Here is an 18,643-nt window from a genome sequence, read left to right as displayed (position 1 = left end):
AGGGAGGGAGGGAGAGAGAGAGGGAGAGGGAGACGGAGAGGGAGACGGAGGGAGAGGGAGGGAGAGACGGACAGAGCAGTGTTTAAAAAAAAACTTAGACAGTGTGTAATGTTCACTGTTCATTTTTTATTGTTTATTTAACTTGTGTTTATGATCTATTTCACTTGCTTTGGCAATGTAAACATATGTTTCCCATGCCAATAAAGCCCTTTGAATTTAATAGAGAAGGAGAGAGAGAAGGAGAGGGGGAGAGAGAGAGAAAGAGGGGAGAGAGAGGGAGGAGAGGAGAGAGAGAGAGGGAGGAGAGAGAGAGAGGGAGGGGAGAGAGAGAGGGAGGGAGGGGGAGAGAGAGAGGAGAGAGAGAGAGAGGGAGAGAGAGAGAGAGGAGAGAGAGAGGAGAGGGAGAGAGAGAGCCCTGACCTCTTGTTGACTGACAAAGGCATCTGAAGCAGCAGTGAATAGAAGCAGTTGTTTATTCCACCTCAGTGTTAAAGGTCCTTTCAGAATACAACCCATGAATGCCTGTTAATGAGAAATACAGCTGCCCAAACTCACCCTGTCACAAAACAAAGGGTCGGTTCAACCCAATACTTCCCACTGGACCTGTCTAAACTCTGTCTGTCTGTCCCAAATGGCACCCTATTCCATATTTAGTCCCCCTTTTGACTAGGTCAAACTATAGGGAATAAGAGACACAGAAAGGGAAAATGGAGTGTCCCCCCCCCCCCCCCCCACACACACACAGTCAACAGACAAAGAGAAGAGGGGGGAGGAGCTAAACAACTGCCTATTCTCTCCTCTCGGACCACAAAAAACTGTCTGCAGGGCAGGGAGGCAGGGAGGTAGGGAGGCAGGGAGGTAGGGAGGCAGGCAGGGAGGGAGGGAGGGAGGCAGGGCAGGGAGGCAGGGAGGCAGGCAGGGAGGGAGGCAGGGCAGGGAGGGAGGGAGGGAGGCGGGCAGGGCAGGGAGGCAGGTAGGGCAGGGAGGGCAGGGAGGCAGGGCAGGGAGGCAGGTAGGGCGGCAGGGAGGGAGGGAGGGAGGGAGGCAGGTAGGGCAGGGAGGCAGGGAGGCAGGGCAGGGAGGCAGGCAGGCAGGCAGGGCAGGGCAGGGAGGCAGACAGGCAGGGCAGGGCAGGGAGGCAGACAGGCAGGGCAGGGCAGGGAGAGAAGTAATCGTTCCTATACCACAAGCCTGTGTTCCTCTCACTGGATGTGTGAGCTGTACAATACCCTTGAGGCTGTCACAGACAAAAACAGAGGGGAGAGAGAGAAAAACAGAGAGAGAGAAAAACAGAGAGAGGGAGGGCGACAGAGGAGAGGGCAGGAAATAGACCTTGAAGAGAAACAGAGACTCACACACACACCCACACGGAGGACTGAAGAGGACCGTAATTCTCCAAGTCTCTACTCTACGCTCAGGACAAAGCAACACGCGGTTGAACTTTAGAGCTTCTCCTGTGACACCAGCATAGATACACCGTCAACTGCTATAAACCTTTACTACGGGAGAACTAGGATGGAAAGCCTGGATCATTTTCAAACAAAGAGGACAAAGGAGGATCGTGGATTCTATTGATAAACATTTTTACAAGAAAAGAGGGGAAAGGGTTACTATAAAGAACTCTCCACAAGTGAATTATTATATTTTATTAAACCCTTCTTCTCTGCGAGGACTTGACTGGAGAACGGTTACACCAGTTATTCTGAGCGCAGTATAAAAATAAAAAAAAGGATTTTTTTTTTGTGACTGACTGAGTGGCTGGCTGCTATCTGAGTAAGTACAGCTCTCTGTCTCGGCTAGTTAGTCCTGCAGCCTCGGGGCCAGAGTCCTGCCGGCAGGGGTTAAGGGGCAGGGGGAGGATAGGAGGAAGCTGCAGCTTGGATCCCCAGTACTTGGGGAAGGAAGGGGTCCTCTTCCAACAACACCGTCACCAACATGTCAACAAAATGGGGTAGGAAACATAGTGATCATGGCGATTTTGGAATGAAAGCCTTGGTGTTTTAACGGTTGTTCAAGAGTTTTACACTGTGACAGTTTAGAGGCATTTTGTGTTCTGCCTTTGTGTTGTGCCTCGCTGGGCATTCATGGTGGATTGGGACCAAGAATTGAGGGAAATACTTTCATTGTATATAGTTGTTACACAACCCACCGACACCTCTCACCGTTCCCTTGTTTCCTCGACAACATGAACAATACCACCCTGCTCCCACTGGCCATGTCGACGGACAACTTCACCCTGATGAACTACGGTCTCGGAGGGATTATCAGGTCAACCATCACCCCTTTGCCGCACCACAACTCCTCCGTTCCCTCAGACAATTCCAACTGCACCAAGAACGACGGCTTTAAGTATCCTCTCTACAGCACCGTGTTCAGCCTGGTGTTCATTATAGGGTTGATCACTAACATGGCAGCCATGTATATATTCACCTGTTCTCTCAAGTTGAGGAACGAGACGACGACCTACATGATCAACCTAGTGGTGTCAGACCTTCTCTTCGTCTTCACACTGCCTCTCAGGGTTTTCTACTTCCTCAACCAGGACTGGCCGTTCGGCGGCGTACTCTGCAAGCTCTCTGTGTCATTATTTTATACCAACATGTACGGGAGTATTCTATTCCTCACCTGTATCAGTGTGGATCGGTTCCTGGCCATCGTTCACCCGCTCAGGTCACGGGCGTTGAGGACAAAGAGGAACGCTAAAATGGTGTGCGTGGCGGTCTGGGTGCTGGTGTTGGCGGGGAGTCTACCGACAGGTTTTAAACTGGAGACCACGTCACTGCAACACAACCACTCCACCGCACGGTTCTGTTTCGAGAACTTCTCGTCCACGCAGTGGAAGTCTCACCTCTCCAAGATGGTCATCTTCATCGAGACGGTGGGTTTCCTGATCCCCCTGCTCCTCAACGTGGTATGTTCCGTCATGGTTCTCCAGACCCTGAGGAGACCCCAGACCATCAGCCGTGGGGGGAAACTCAACAAAACCAAGATCCTTCGAATGATCGTGGTTCATCTCTTCATCTTTTGCTTTTGTTTCATCCCTTATAACGTCAACCTAGTCTTCTATGCCTTGGTTCGCACTGGAAACCTGAAGGGCTGCGTTGCAGAGACCGTAGTCCGAACTATCTATCCTATCGCTCTCTGTATCGCTGTGTCTAACTGCTGCTTCGACCCGATCATCTACTACTTTACCTCGGAGACCATCCAGAACTCTATCAAGAGGAAATCCACCATCAGCCAGGCGTACGACATTAAGTTCTCTGAGGCACTGCAGAGTGAGACCAGCTCCAACTTCCACTGCAGCCTGAGGACACTGAAAAACAAGGTGTTTAACAACACGGAGTCTTCTGTGTGACACTGGGGGGTGTGGAGGGACTGACTGGCTGGCTGGTTGACTAGTTAACTGACTGGCTGGCTGGTTGACTGGTTAACTGACTGGCTGGCTGTATGGCAGGCCTACTGGCTGACTGGATGGCTGGTTGACTGGTTAACTGACTGTCTGGCTGTATGGCAGGCTTACTGGCTGACTGGATGGCTGGTTGGCTGGTTAACTGACTGGCTGGCTTAATGGCAGGCTTACTGGCTAAATAGATGGCTGGTTGACTGGTTAACTGACTGGATGGCTGGTTAACTGACTGGCTGGCTTAATGGCAGGCTTACTGGCTGATTGGATGGCTGGTTGACTGGTTAACTGACTGACTGGCTTAATGGCAGGCTTACTGGCTGACTGGATGGCTGGTTGACTGGTTAACTGACTGGCTGGCTGGTTGACTGGTTAACTGACTGTCTGGCTGAATGGATGGCTGGTTGACTGGTTAACTGACTGTCTGGCTGAATGGCAGGCTTACTGGCTGACTGGATGGCTGGTTGGCTGGCTGGTTGTCTGTCTGTCTGGCTACACCACACAATAGGGATGTAGAGACTGACTGGCTGGTTGCTAGCAGTAGCACCCAGGGTCTCTAAATGGTTCTATCTATCTGTAGTTCTGGACTTAAGACTTGTGAATTTAATTGATAAATACAAATACACATACAGACATTACACACACAATGGATTAACATCAAGCACAATGGATTATCAGCAAGCCTCTGGGAGACGTTGGAGACATTGGACTTTGAGGAGGACTGCTGAGGCATCAGCAAGGAATAGAGGACATACTTATAGGATTTCAGTGTTTATCTCAGGGCTGCAACATGGACCAAGCCCCTGTGACTGTCCATGCCATATCTACCAGACAGTCTACCCTACAGTATACAGTTTGTCTTATTTGATCCCCTGTTAGTTAATATGTTAATTTAATATGTATAACTAACTAACATCCCCTTGTGGAAATACAACTGTTTTTGCACAATAATTGTGCCAGAAAGAAGTTATTAAACTTCTGAAAAATATGAATTGGAATGGATTGTGATCACTGGACAGAGAGAGAGAGACAGAGACAGAGACAGAGACAGAGAGAGAGAGAGAGACAGAGAGAGACAGAGACAGAGACAGAGAGAGAGACAGAGACAGAGAGACAGAGAGAGACAGAGACAGAGACAGAGAGAGAGACAGAGACAGAGAGAGAGACAGAGACAGAGAGAGAGAGACAGAGACAGAGAGAGAGAGAGACAGAGAGAGAGAGACAGAGACAGAGAGAACAGGACTGCTAACAGAGTGTAACATGTAGCTACCAATGAATCTGTTTTCATGGCAGCGCTAACTTTATTACCATGGCCTCGATTTCAGTCAACTTGAGAAATATCAGGCTAAAGATTGCTTTATGTATCTCAGTGATGTTAGTTTTGATATTTTGTATTGTGTATGTATCTGAAAACAGGTCTTAGAAGTGTTTTATGAGTATACAGTATACTGTGTGTGCCTGAGGAGATTTTTAAATCCTAAAAACTCGTAGTAGGCACTTTATTGTATATCGTCTCGTACAAGACAATGCACTTGACACAGGAATCGGTAAATACTGCACTGTTGTTTTATGCCACGAATCACCGCTTGCCGGGAAATAAAATAAAAAATATGCAAAAAGTTGAATATTCATGTGAAAGCTTTTGTTACAAAACTAAAAGGGAAAACGTTTGTGTAAACACCGAGATAGAATCGTCTCAGTTCCGGAAATGTAACATCACTAAACAACAGTAGGCTATAGATGGAGTTTGTTTATTTTGCAGATTTTCATCACACAACGGATAATGGGTTTATAAAGAGGGTTCTCAAAAATAGATTCTTCTTTATAACCAAAATAAGATGTCAATATTATACAATCAGTCACTTTAAGCCAAGCATTTGACATACAGACCAATCACTGTGCAGCTAATTATCCAAAACATCTAGTTCTACAGCTATAAATGAGTGACTGACTGTGAGAGAACACCTTGACGTTTTCCTGTTCTGTGGACAGAACTGTGTCATGTAATTAAACAACATCGCAGTGTAGGTAGAGAGACAGAGTAGTGTAGGTAGATATTGCAGTGTAGAGAGACGGTAGAGATGGGAGACAGAGTAGTGTAATGATATCATTTAGCTAAACAACATCGCAGGTTAGAGAGACGGTAGAGACGGGAGACAGAGTAGTGTAATGATATCATTTAGCTAAACAACATCGAAGTGTAGAGAGACGGTAGAGATGGGAGACAGAGTAGTGTAATGATATCATTTAAAGAGAGACAGTAGATTTCAGACTGATTATTGGCAAACAGTTCTGTCCAGTCAAGAGAGTAAAAGTTAAAGACAGACAGTAGTGTAATGTAGGTGTGTATTAAAGACAGTAGTGTAATATAGGTGTGTATTAAAGACAAAGTAGTGTAATGTAGCTGTGTAGCAAGGATATGCATATTCTTGGTACCATTTGAAAAGAAAGACTTTGAAGTTTATGGAAATGTGACAGGAATGTAGGAGAATATAACACAATAGATCTGGTAAAAGATAATATAAAGAAAAAGCCAACCGTTCTTTTGTGTTTTTTTGTACCAACATCTTTGAAATGCAAGAGAAAGGCCATCATGTATTATTCCAGCCCAGGTGCAATTTAGATTTTGGCCACTAGATGGCAGCAGTGTATGTGCAACGTTTTAGACTGATCCAATGAACAATTGTATTTCTGTTCAAAATGTTGTATCAAGACAGCCCAAATGTGCCTAATTTGTTTATTAATAAATGTTCAAGTTCATAACTGTGCACTCTCCTCAAACAATAGCATGGTATTCTTTCACTGTAATAGCTACTGTAAAGTGGACAGTGCAATTAGATTAACAAGAATTTAAGCTTTCTGCCAATATCAGATATGTCTATGTCCTGGGAAATGTTCTTGTTACTTATGTTAGCTCAACCGTCCCGTGGAAGGGACACCGATCCAGAAGAAGTTCTAAAGACACACAGTAGTGCCCACTGCACCTTGTACACAACATGTGCCCTGTCCACTAACAGACAGGACAGCCTGACACTGCCGTATGGTCATGCCGGTACCAACACAGCAATGATTGTAACCTAGCGACATGCATATGGGCTGTCTTGCCCAGCACTGACGACAGCAATAGTTGTGTACCTAGCGACATCAGTGTTCACTGTCTTTCCCAGCGCTACACAGCAATGCTGTTACCTAGCGACATCAGATTAACTGTCTTTCCCAGCACTACACAGCAATGTTGTTACCTAGCGACATCATATTAACTGTCTTTCCCAGCACTACACAGCAATGTTGTTACCTAGCGACATCATATTAACTGTCTTTCCCAGCACTACACAGCAATGCTGTGTAGCGCTGGCGACAGACATGTTAACTGTGCTGTCGCCAGCGCTACACAGCAATGCTGTGTAGCGCTGGCGACAGACATGTTAACTGTGCTGTCGCCAGCGCTACACAGCATTGCTGTGTAGCGCTAGCGACAGACATGTTAACTGTGCTGTCGCCAGCGCTACACAACAATGTTGTGTAGTGCTGGCGACAGACATGTTAACTGTGCTGTCGCCAGCGCTACACAGCAATGCTGTGTAGTGCTGGCGACAGACATGTTAACTATGCTGTCGCTAGCGCTACACAACATTGCTGTGTAGTGCTGGCGACAGACATGTTAACTATGCTGTCGCTAGCACTACACAGCATTGCTGTGTAGTGCCTAGCGACAAGACAGTTAACTATGATGTCGCCAGCGCTACACAGCATTGCTGTGTAGTGCCTGGCGACAGACATGTTAATATGACTGTCGCTAGCGCTACACAACATTACTGTGTAGTGCTGGGACCGACAGTTAATACTGATGTCGCTAGGTACACAACTATTGCTGTGTCAGTCGCTGGGACAGACAGTGCATATGATGTCGCTAGGTAACAACATTGCTGTGTAGTGCTGGGAAAGACAGTTAATATGATGTCGCTAGGTAACAACATTGCTGTGTTGGTGTGGCTCCCATAAGGCAGTGCAGGCTTCCTGTCTGTTATTGGACAGGGCACAGAGTTCAAGGTGCAGTGGGCAAAGGGTTAGGGTGCAGAAGTGAGGGGATTTATGGGGTCAAAAGGGTATGCGGGTAGGGTTGGAAGCTGGCACCAGCCCCCCCTCCATGCTGCAGGAAGTCTTACTGTAAATGTGGGTTTCCTTTTGACCAATCAGATAAGGTCATGGATAAACTCATGGATTAGGTGTTCCTCTAAGTAATAGTGTGTTATAGGCCTACTGTACATCATGGTGTTATAACAGTAGACCATGAAAGTGGAACATCCCAGAAGTTATGGGCATGACTAGGACCAAGTGGTGCACTATGGAACAAGAGGGTGCCATTTGGGACAAAGCCTTTGCCGGCTTCTCTAGATGAGCAAGATAACCATGTTGCCACACAACAGCATGTCTGCCTTCTCTCTCTCTACCCGGGAGTTACTCAACCAACCCCATCTTTTTATTTTTTAAATGTTATTTTACCTTTATTTAACCAGGTAGGCCAGTTGAGAACAAGTTCTCATTTACAACTGCAACCTGGCCAAGATAAAGCAAAGCAGTGCAACACAAACAACAACACAGAGTTACACATGGAATAAACAAACATACAGTCAATAACACAATAGAAAAGTCTATATACAGTGAGTGCAAATGAGGTAAGATAAGGGAGGTAAGGCAATAAATAGGCCATGGTGGCGAAGTAATTACAATATAGCAATTAGACACTGGAATGGTAGATGTGCAGAAGATGAATGTGCAAGTAGAGATATCGGGGTGCAAAGGAGCAAGATAAATAAATAAATACAGTATGGAGATGAGGTAGTTGGATGGGCTATTTACAGATGGGCTATGTACAGGTGCAATGATCTGTGAGCTGCTCTGACAGCTGGTGCTTAAAGCTAGTGAGGGAGATAAGAGTCTCCAGCTTCAATTATTTTTTTCAGTTCGTTCCAGTCATTGGCAGCAGAGAACTGGAAGGAGAGGCGGCCAAAGGAGGAATTGGCTTTGGGGGTGACCAGTAAAATATACCTGCTGGAGCGCGTGCTATGGGTGGGTGCTGCTATGGTGACCAGTGAGCTGAGATAAGGCGGGGCTTTACCTAGCAGACACTTGTAGATGACCTGGAGCCAGTGGGTTTGGCGACGAGTATGAAGCGAGGGCCAGCCAACGAGAGCATACAGGTCGCAGTGGTGGGTAGTATATGGGGCTTGGGTGACAAAACAGATGGCACTGTGATAGACTGCATCCAATTTATTGAGTAGAGTGTTGGAGGCTATTTTATAGATGACGTCGCCGAAGTCGAGGATCGGTAGGATGGTCAGTTTTATGAAGGTATGTTGGGCAGCATGAGTGAAGGATGCTTTGTTGCGAAATAGGAAGCCGATTCTAGATTTAATTTTGGATTGGAGATGCTTAATGTAAGTCTGGAAGGAGAGTTTACAGTCTAGCCAGACACCTAGGTATTTGTAGTTGTCCACATATTCTAAGTCAGAGCCGTCCAGAGTAGTGATGCTGGATGGGCGGGCAGGTGCAGGCAGAGATCGGTTGAAGAGCATGCATTTAATTTTACCTGCATTTAAGAGCAGTTGGAGGCCCCGGAAGGAGAGTTGTATGGCATTGAAGGTTGTCTGGAGGTTAGTTAGCACAGTGTCCAAAGAAGGGCCAGAAGTATACAGAATGGTGTCGTCTGCGTAGAGGTGGATCAGAGAATCACCAGCAGCGAGAGCGACATCATTGATGTATACAGAGAAGAGAGTCGGCCCAAGAATTGAACCCTGTGGCACACCCTCATAGAGACTGCCAGAGGTCCGGACAACAGGCCCTCCGATTTGACACACTGAACTCTATCAGAGAAGTAGTTGGTAAACCAGGCAAGACAATAATTTGAGAAACCAAGGCTGTTGAATCTGCCAATAAGAATGTGGTGATTGACAGAGTCGAAAGCCTTGGCCAGGTCGATGAATACGGCTGCACAGTAATGTCTCTTATCGATGGCGGTTATGATATTGTTTAGTACCTTGTGCGTGGCTGTGGTGCACCCGTGACCAGCTCGGCAACCGGATTGCAAAGCGGAGAAGGTATGGTGGGATTCGAAATGGTCAGTGATCTGTTTATTAACTTGGCATTCGAAGACTTTAGAAAGGCAGGGCAGGAAGGATATAGGTCTATAACAGTTTGTGTCTAGAGTGTTACCCCCTTTGAAGAAGTGGATGACCGCGGCAGCTTTCCAATCTTTAGTGATCTCGGACGATACGAAAGAGAGGTTGAACAGACTGGTAATAGGGGTTGCAACAATGGTGGTGGATAATTTAGGAAAGAGAGGGTCCAGGTTGTCTAGCCCGGCTGATTTGTACGGGTCCAGGTTTTGCAGCTCTTTCAGAACATCTGCTATCTGGATTTGGGTGAAGGAGAAATGGGGGAGGCTTGGGCAAGTAGCTGCGCGGGGTGCGGAGCTGTTGGCCGGGGTTGGGGTAGCCAGGAGGAAAGCATGGCCAGCTGTAGAGAAATGCTTATTGAAATTCTCAATTATAGTGGATTTATCAGTGGTGACAGTGTTTCCTAACCTCAGAGCAGTGGGCAGCTGGGAGGAGGTGCTCTTGTTCTCCATGGACTTTAATGTCCCAAAACATTTTGGAGTTAGTGCTACAGGATGCAAATTTCTGTTTGAAAAAGCTAGCCTTTGCTTTCCTGACTGACTGCGTGTATTGGTTCCTGACTTCCCTGAAAAGTTGCATATCACGGGGACTATTCGATGCTAGTGCAGTCCGCCACAGGATGTTTTTGTGCTGGTCGAGGGCAGTCAGATCTGGAGTGAACCAAAGGCTATGTCTGTTCTTAGTATTTAGTTCTTATATCTATGAGGGTGCCCATGTTTACGGATTAGGGGTTGTACCTGGTGGGTTCGTTAATAATTTGTGTCAGATTGAGGGCATCTAGTTTAGATTGTAGGACTGCCGGGGTGTTAAGCATATCCCAGTTTAGGTCACCTAGCAGTACGATAGATGGGGGGCAATCAGTTCACATATGGTGTCCAGGCCACAGCTGGGAGCTGAGGGGGGTCTATAACAGGCGGCAACAGTGAGAGACTTATTTCTGGAGAGATTCATTTTTATAATTAGATGCTCGATCTGTTTGGGCATAGACCTGGATAGTATGACAGAACTTTGCAGGCTATCTCTGCAGTAGATTGCCCCCCCCCCCCCACCCCCCTTTGGCATTCTATCTTGACGGAAAATGTTGTAGTTGGGGATGTAAATCTCAGAATTTTTGGTGGTCTTCCTAAGCCAGGATTCAGACACGGCAAGGACATCAGGGGGTTGGCGGAGTGTGCTAAAGCAGTGAATAAAACAAACTTAGGGAGGAGGCTTCTTATGTTAACATGCATGAAACCAAGGCTTTTACGGTTACAGAAGTCAACAAATGAGAGCGCCTGGGAAATAGGTGTAGTACTGAGGGCTACAGGGCCTGGGTTCTGATGTACAGGGCCTGGGTTCTGAGGGTTCTGATGTTAAGCAAGTCAGTCATATCAGCTATGTTTTTTGATAAAAAGGCAGTAAATGAGGCTGATTGAACTGTTTTGGCGTTGTTTGTAACTTTTTTTTTTTAAACTTATTTTGTACATAATGTTGCCGCTCCGGTCACTTATGACCGAAAAAAACTTCCGGACATCAGGACTGCGATTATTCACCACGGACTGGCAGAATCCTTTTTTTCCTTTAACGAGTCTGACGAGCCCGACGCAAACGATGTACTGCTTTCTCGGGAACAGGCCCAGATCCCTGTGATTTCCGTGAAGAGGAGGATGGAGAAAAAGGGACCGGAGGGCGGGATGCCTTCTGAGAAATGTAGGCGATTGAATAAACCCCCACTTCCTTCCATTCTGATAGCAAACGTGCAATCTGTGTTGAATAAAATAGATTACCTACCTGCAAGATTAAACTACCAACGGGACATTCAAAACTGTAATATCTTATGCTTCACGGAGTCGTGGCTGAATGACGACATTATCAACATACAGCTGGCTGGTTATACGATGCACCGGCAGGATAGAACAGCGGCGTCTGGTAAGACAAGGTACGGCGGACTATGTATTTTTGTAAATAACAGTTGGTGCACGATATCTAAGGAAGTCTCGAGCTATTGCTCGCCTGAGGTAGAGTATCTCATGATAAACTGTAGACCACACTATCTAGAATGACCTGCATTCCGCCATAAGCAAACAAGGAAACGTTCACCCAGAGGCGGCACTCCTAGTAGCCGGGGCATTTAATGCAGGGAAACTTAACATGCATGAAACCAAGGCCTTTTCGGTTACAGAAGTCAACAAATGAAAGTGCCTGGGGACACGCAGAGCCTGGATTAACCTCTACATCATCAAAGGAACAGATGAGGGTACGGCTAAAGGCTATCAAAACTGGTCGTCTAGTGCATTGGGGACAGAGAATTAAAGGAGCCGATTTCTGGGCGTGGTAGAATAGATTCACGGCATAATGTACAGACGGGGGTATGGTGGGGTGCGGGTACAGTGGAGGTAAACCCAGGCATTGAGTGGCGAGAGTGGTTGCATCTCTGGACGCGCTAGTTATGCTGGGCGAGGTCACCGCATGTGTGGGAGGTGGCATGTTGAGTGGGACTAGGGGCTCCGCAGTAAACTAAAACAATGATTATTATCCTAAACAACAGTATACAAGGCATATTGACATTTGAGAGAGACATAAAGCGAGGCATAAAGCAATCACAGGTGTTGATTGGCAGAGCTAGCTAAGACAACAACGGGTAAGACAATAACAGCTAATCAGCTTAGACAACAACAACAGGTAAAATGGCGATGAATGGGCAGAGAGGGTCGGTTAACTACACACAGGGCCTGAGTTCGAGGCTGGGGCCGAAAAATAAACAAAATGGAGTACCGGGATTAATGAACAGTCCAGCAGGCATCAGCTATGTAGCCAAGTGATCATAGGGTCCAGTGAACAGCAATAGATGAAACAGGGAAGCCGGGGTAGTCGTTACTACGCTAGCAAGCGGGAGACACGGCGTTTAAAGTTAGCAGGCCGGGGCTAGTAAAAGCATCTGCTCCGACATCCGGTAATGGCCGGTTGAGGGCACAGCGGATGGAGTTACGTCGGCAGACCAGTCGTGGTGGAACGGCGGGGCGCCGTGTCGACAAAGGGTCCAGACCAGTTGGCGAAAGAGGTATTGTAGTTGTAGTAATTTTGTTTGCTGGCCAGGAGATGCGGCTAACTGGTGCTAGCTTCGGGACAGGGGCGTGAGCCGCTATAGCCACTTGGTATCAGCTAGCTAGCAGTGATGATCCGATGCAAAGGTCCAGAGCTCACGGCAAGGATCCGGTGGAGTAGTGGATTCTAGCCGTGTTGGGGTAGAGTCCGGGAGGCATCAGCTGTGTAGCCGAGTGATCAGTGAGCAGGCCGGGGGGTGGGCCTGGCTCAGAACTAGCTTCGGGTCTGGGCCTAGCTCAGGGCTAGCTTCGGGGCTGGGCCTAGCTCAGGGCTAGCTTCGGGTCTGGGCCTAGCTCAGGGCTAGCTTCGGGGCTGGGCCTAGCTCAGGGCTAGCTTCGGGTCTGGGCCTAGCTCAGGGCTAGCTTCGGGGCTGGGCCTAGCTCAGGGCTAGCTTCGGGTCTGGGCCTAGCTCAGGGCTAGCTTCGGGGCTGGGCCTAGCTCAGGGCTAGCTTCGGGGCTGGGCCTAGCTCAGGGCTAGCTTCGGGGCTGGGCCTAGCTCAGGGATAGCTTTGGGTGAGGCGGGTTACCGGAAGGTATATTTAATTAAAAAATGGAAAAGAGATTGAAAATAAATGTAAATATATACCAAAAAAAGACGAAAAATACAAAATGTACATCGAACGACAAACCACGTCTGCACTGCTACGCCATCTTGGTTGACCAGGGCCCTCTGGTCAACTCTCTCTAACCAGGAGTTACTCAACCAACCCCCATCTCTCTCTAACCAGGAGTTACTCAACCAACCCCCATCTCTCTCTATCCAGGAGTTACTCAACCAACCCCCATCTCTCTCTAACCAGGAGTTACTCAACCAACCCCCATCACCCCCCACCCCACGGAGGTGTCTTGGCCAGGTGTCTTGGCCAGGTGTGTGTGTATAAAAGTTCAGCTCTTTCACTCTGCTGCAAAACAAACAGCTGAAACCTGATAGTGAAGCGTCGCTTTAGGTGTCACTTCAAACACCCATGAAACCACAACGCAGACCATATAGCTCAGACAGGAAATGAATTAACACAACATGAAACCACAACGCAGACCATATAGCTCAGACAGGAAATGAATTAACACAACATGAAACCACAACGCAGACCATATAGCTCAGACAGGAAATGAATTAACACAACATGAAACCACAACGCAGACCATATAGCTCAGACAGGAAATGAATTAATACAACATGAAACACAACGCAGACCATATAGCTCAGACAGGAAATTAATTAATACAACATGAAACCACAACGCAGACCATATAGCTCAGACAGGAAATTAATTAATACAACAACGCAGATCATATAGCTCAGACAGGAAATGAATTAATACAACATGAAACCACAACACAGACCATATAGCTCAGACAGGAAATGAATTAATACAACATGAAACCACAACGCAGACCATATAGCTCAGACAGGAAATTAATTAATACAACAACGCAGATCATATAGCTCAGACAGGAAATGAATTAATACAACATGAAACCACAACACAGACCATATAGCTCAGACAGGAAATTAATTAATACAACAACGCAGATCATATAGCTCAGACAGGAAATGAATTAATACAACATGAAACCACAACGCAGACCATATAGCTCAGACAGGAAATTAATTAATACAACAACGCAGATCATATAGCTCAGACAGGAAATGAATTAATACAACATGAAACCACAACACAGACCATATAGCTCAGACAGGAAATTAATTAATACAACAACGCAGATCATATAGCTCAGACAGGAAATGAATTAATACAACATGAAACCACAACGCAGACCATATAGCTCAGACAGGAAATGAATTAATACAACATGAAACCACAACACAGACCATATAGCTCAGACAGGAAATGAATTAACACAACATGAAACCACAACACAGACCATATAGCTCAGACAGGAAATGAATTAATACAACATGAAACCACAACACAGACCATATAGCTCAGACAGGAAATGAATTAATACAACAACGCAGATCATATAGCTCAGACAGGAAATGAATTAATACAACATGAAACCACAACGCAGACCATATAGCTCAGACAGGAAATGAATTAATACAACATGAAACCACAACACAGACCATATAGCTCAGACAGGAAATGAATCAATACAACATGAAACACACAGACCATATAGCTCAGACAGGAAATGAATTAATACAACAACGCAGATCATATAGCTCAGACAGGAAATGGATTAATACAACATGAAACCACAACGCAGACCATATAGCTCAGACAGGAAATGAATTAATACAACATGAAACCACAACACAGACCATATAGCTCAGACAGGAAATGAATTAATACAACATGAAACCACAACGCAGACCATATAGCTCAGACAGGAAATGAATTAATACAACATGAAACACAACACAGATCATATAGCTCAGACAGGAAATTAATTAACACAACATGAAACCACAACGCAGACCATATAGCTCAGACAGGAAATTAATTAATACAACAACGCAGATCATATAGTTCAGACAGGAAATGAATTAATACAACATGAACTCATATACTAATAACATATGGGAGCTTTACTATATTTAAAGCGGAGAATATTCCAGAAGGGAGATGTAAGGATTTCTGAAATGTGACAGTTTGGACTTACTCAGATTGTGTGCTTCATTCTAAACACACTGCCAAAAGTAGGCCTGGTCACTGTCAGACACTTCACTACAAAGTATAAACAAACCATCTCATTTACTGTATTCAAGGAAGTTAAATCACACCGCTGATATCCCAGAAGGGGGATACCAGTCCTTCTACCTTTTAATCTACTGTTTCACTGACCCACAGATTCTCCTAATAGTATGAAGAGAACAGATAGCCTGTATTTACTCCCAACATCAAGCATTACTGCATTACAGGAATATATAATATCACACTGTTGATATTAGAGAAGGGGAGGGGGGGGGGGATATCAGTCTTTCATTGTATCTTTAGTTTTTCATTTAATGCAAATGACAAAACAAATGTTAACTGTATTTTTCAAGGCTGACAAATGACACTGTTCCTATTGGAGAAGAGGAATTCGGGTGTCATATCACTCTTGATAATTCCAGGAATTCCTACATACTAACTCGAGGAGAAATAGGAGGAGGGGGAGTTGTTTGACTTCTACATAGAGTCTGCTTCTTTCTAAACAGACATATTACACTGTTGATATTAATTAAAGGCCGATGAGCAAGTTCTATTTACTGGTTCTAGGAATACGGTGGAGACTTTGACTCATGTGTACCATAAGGTTGTCTTCATCATTCCAGTCAGAAGAGACTTAGAACCATACCGGACGGGTACGGTAAACACTTACAACAGCTGTGTGACTGAGTCAAAGCTGACAGTATAGAGGAGTGCGTCCCAAATGGCACCCGATTGCCTTTTAAATGCACTGCTTTAGTTGTGTTAAAAAGTAGTGTACTAAGTAGGGAATAAGGTGCCATTTTGGGATGCTTCCCGTGTCTGCAGGTTGTGTGTATTCTGACCCAGATAGACAAGGGTCCTTATCAGTGTGGTTAGGCGGCCAGCCAAATGCCTGAACAGAAATGGGTCAAAGATCACACCAGGAAGAGAGACAGCATATGAAGGGTTGTCATCAATACATTACTAGTTGTGTTGACATCAATACATTACTAGTTGTGTTGACATCAATACATTACTAGTTGTGTTGACATCAATACATTACTAGTTGTGTTGACATCAATACATTACTAGTTGTGTATCACCATGACAATCACAGTCCAATAAGGTATCAGCATGACAATCACAGTCCAATAAGGTATCAGCATGACAATCACAGTCCAATAAGGTATCAGCATGGTAATAACAGTCCAATAAGGTATCAGCATGACAATCACAGTCCAATAAAGTATCAGCATGACAATCACAGTCCAATAAAGTATCAGCATGACAATCACAGTCCAATAAGGTATCACCATGACAATCACAGTCCAATAAGGTATCAGCAGGACAATCACAGTCCAATAAGGTATCAGCATGACAATCACAGTCCAATAAGGTATCAGCAGGACAATCACAGTCCAATAAGGTATCAGCATGTGTTCACAGTGTTTGTGGTTATGAGGACACTGGAGAGGGAGGAACAACGCTGTTACTAACAATAGGAGGAGGAAGAGAACAGATGTTCATGGGGTGTGTCTGAAATGGCACCCTATCCCTTATGTAGTGCACTACTTTTAACCAGGGCCTATAGCCAAATGGAACCCTATCCCTTATGTAGTGCAATACTTTTGACTAGAGTAGTGCACTACTTTTGACCGGCGCATATCGGCTGCCATTTTGGACGCAGCCTGTTGTCTGTGGCCTGGGAATGACAGTTAGGACTTTACTTCCTCAAACAGAGAAACTTCCCTAACATCTGCACTTGTGGTTTCTGTGCTATGTACATTCTTTCTTCCTGAGTCTGTTCCACCCCCACCAACAATCCTTAGTCTGTTCCACCCCCACCAACAATCCTTAGTCTCTGTTCCACCCCCACCAACAATCCTTAGTCTGTTCCACCCCCACCAACAATCCTTAGTCTCTGTTCCACCCCCACCAACAATCCTTAGTCTCTGTTCCACCCCCACCAACAATCCTTAGTCTCTGTTCCACCCCCACCAACAATCCTTAGTCTGTTCCACCCCCACTAACAATCCTTAGTCTCTGTTCCACCCCCACCAACAATCCTTAGTCTCTGTTCCACCCCCACCAACAATCCTTAGTCTCTGTTCCACCCCCACCAACAATCCTTAGTCTCTGTTCCACCCCCACCAACAATCCTTAGTCTCTGTTCCACCCCCACCAACAATCCTTAGTCTCTGTTCCACCCTCACCAACAATCCTTAGTCTCTGTTCCACCCCCACCAACAATCCTTAGTCTCTGTTCCACGCCCTTAAACAACAACCTGCTAAAATATAAGCTTTTTGGAATGCAGTTGTGTGTTGCAGCATCAGTAAATCTGAACAGACAAATGATTTACTATTATTGTTGATAGCTATAGCATACCAGCATTACAATCCACAGGTGGTCTACGGTCCAGCCTCCCTGGTTTTAACATGAGTTATTACGGTCCAGCCTCCCTGGTTTTAACATGAGTTATTACGGTCCAGCCTCCCTGGTTTTAACATGAGTTATTACGGTCCAGCCTCCCTGGTTTTAACATGAGTTATTATGGTCCAGCCTCCCTGGTTTTAACATGAGTTATTATGGTCCAGCCTCCCTGGTTTTAACATGAGTTATTATGGTCCAGCCTCCCTGGTTTTAACATGAGTTATTATGGTCCAGCCTCCCTGGTTTTAACATGAGTTATTATGGTCCAGCCTCCCTGGTTTTAACATGAGTTATTACGGTCCAGCCTCCCTGGTTTTAACATGAGTTATTACGGTCCAGCCTCCCAGGTTTTAACATGAGTTATTACGGTCCAGCCTCCCAGGTTTTAACATGAGTTATTACGGTCCAGCCTCCCAGGTTTTAACATGAGTTATTATGGTCCAGCCTCCCTGGTTTTAACATGAGTTATTATGGTCCAGCCTCCCTGGTTTTAACATGAGTTATTATGGTCCAGCCTCCCTGGTTTTAACATGAGTTATTATGGTCCAGCCTCCCAGGTTTTAACATGAGTTATTACGGTCCAGCCTCCCTGGTTTTAACATGAGTTATTACGGTCCAGCCTCCCTGGTTTTAACATGAGTTATTATGGTCCAGCCTCCCTGGTTTTAACATGAGTTATTACAGCCAAGCCTCCCTGGTTTTAACATGAGTTATTACGGTCCAGCCTCCCAGGTTTTAACATGAGTTATTACGGTCCAGCCTCCCTGGTTTTAACATGAGTTATTACGGTCCAGCCTCCCTGGTTTTAACATGAGTTATTACGGTCCAGCCTCCCTGGTTTTAACATGAGTTATTACGGTCCAGCCTCCCTGGTTTTAACATGAGTTATTACGGTCCAGCCTCCCTGGTT

General features: G+C 45.7%; 2 protein-coding genes across 2 annotated transcripts in view; both read left to right on the top strand.

Moving 5' to 3' along the window:
* Positions 1–1,131: 1,131 nt before the first annotated feature.
* Positions 1,132–6,171, top strand: lpar6a (lysophosphatidic acid receptor 6a). The gene has a single exon (XM_071358137.1). The coding sequence runs from the start codon at positions 2,186–2,188 to the stop codon at positions 3,353–3,355; it is 1,170 nt and encodes a 389-aa protein (XP_071214238.1). The 5' UTR covers positions 1,132–2,185; the 3' UTR covers positions 3,356–6,171.
* A 2,536-nt stretch (positions 6,172–8,707) lies between these two features.
* Positions 8,708–18,643, top strand: part of LOC139548527 (uncharacterized) — a 23,469-nt gene continuing 13,533 nt past the window's right edge. Inside the window, exon 1 of the mRNA XM_071358216.1 lies at positions 8,708–8,732. Coding sequence (XP_071214317.1) covers positions 8,708–8,732 — 25 coding nt within the window. The remainder of the gene's footprint in view (positions 8,733–18,643) is intronic.

The sequence above is a fragment of the Salvelinus alpinus genome, chromosome 21 (assembly GCF_045679555.1).
Source record: "Salvelinus alpinus chromosome 21, SLU_Salpinus.1, whole genome shotgun sequence".
NCBI lineage: Eukaryota > Metazoa > Chordata > Actinopteri > Salmoniformes > Salmonidae > Salvelinus > Salvelinus alpinus.
This window is presented reverse-complemented; position numbering and strand designations above follow the sequence as displayed.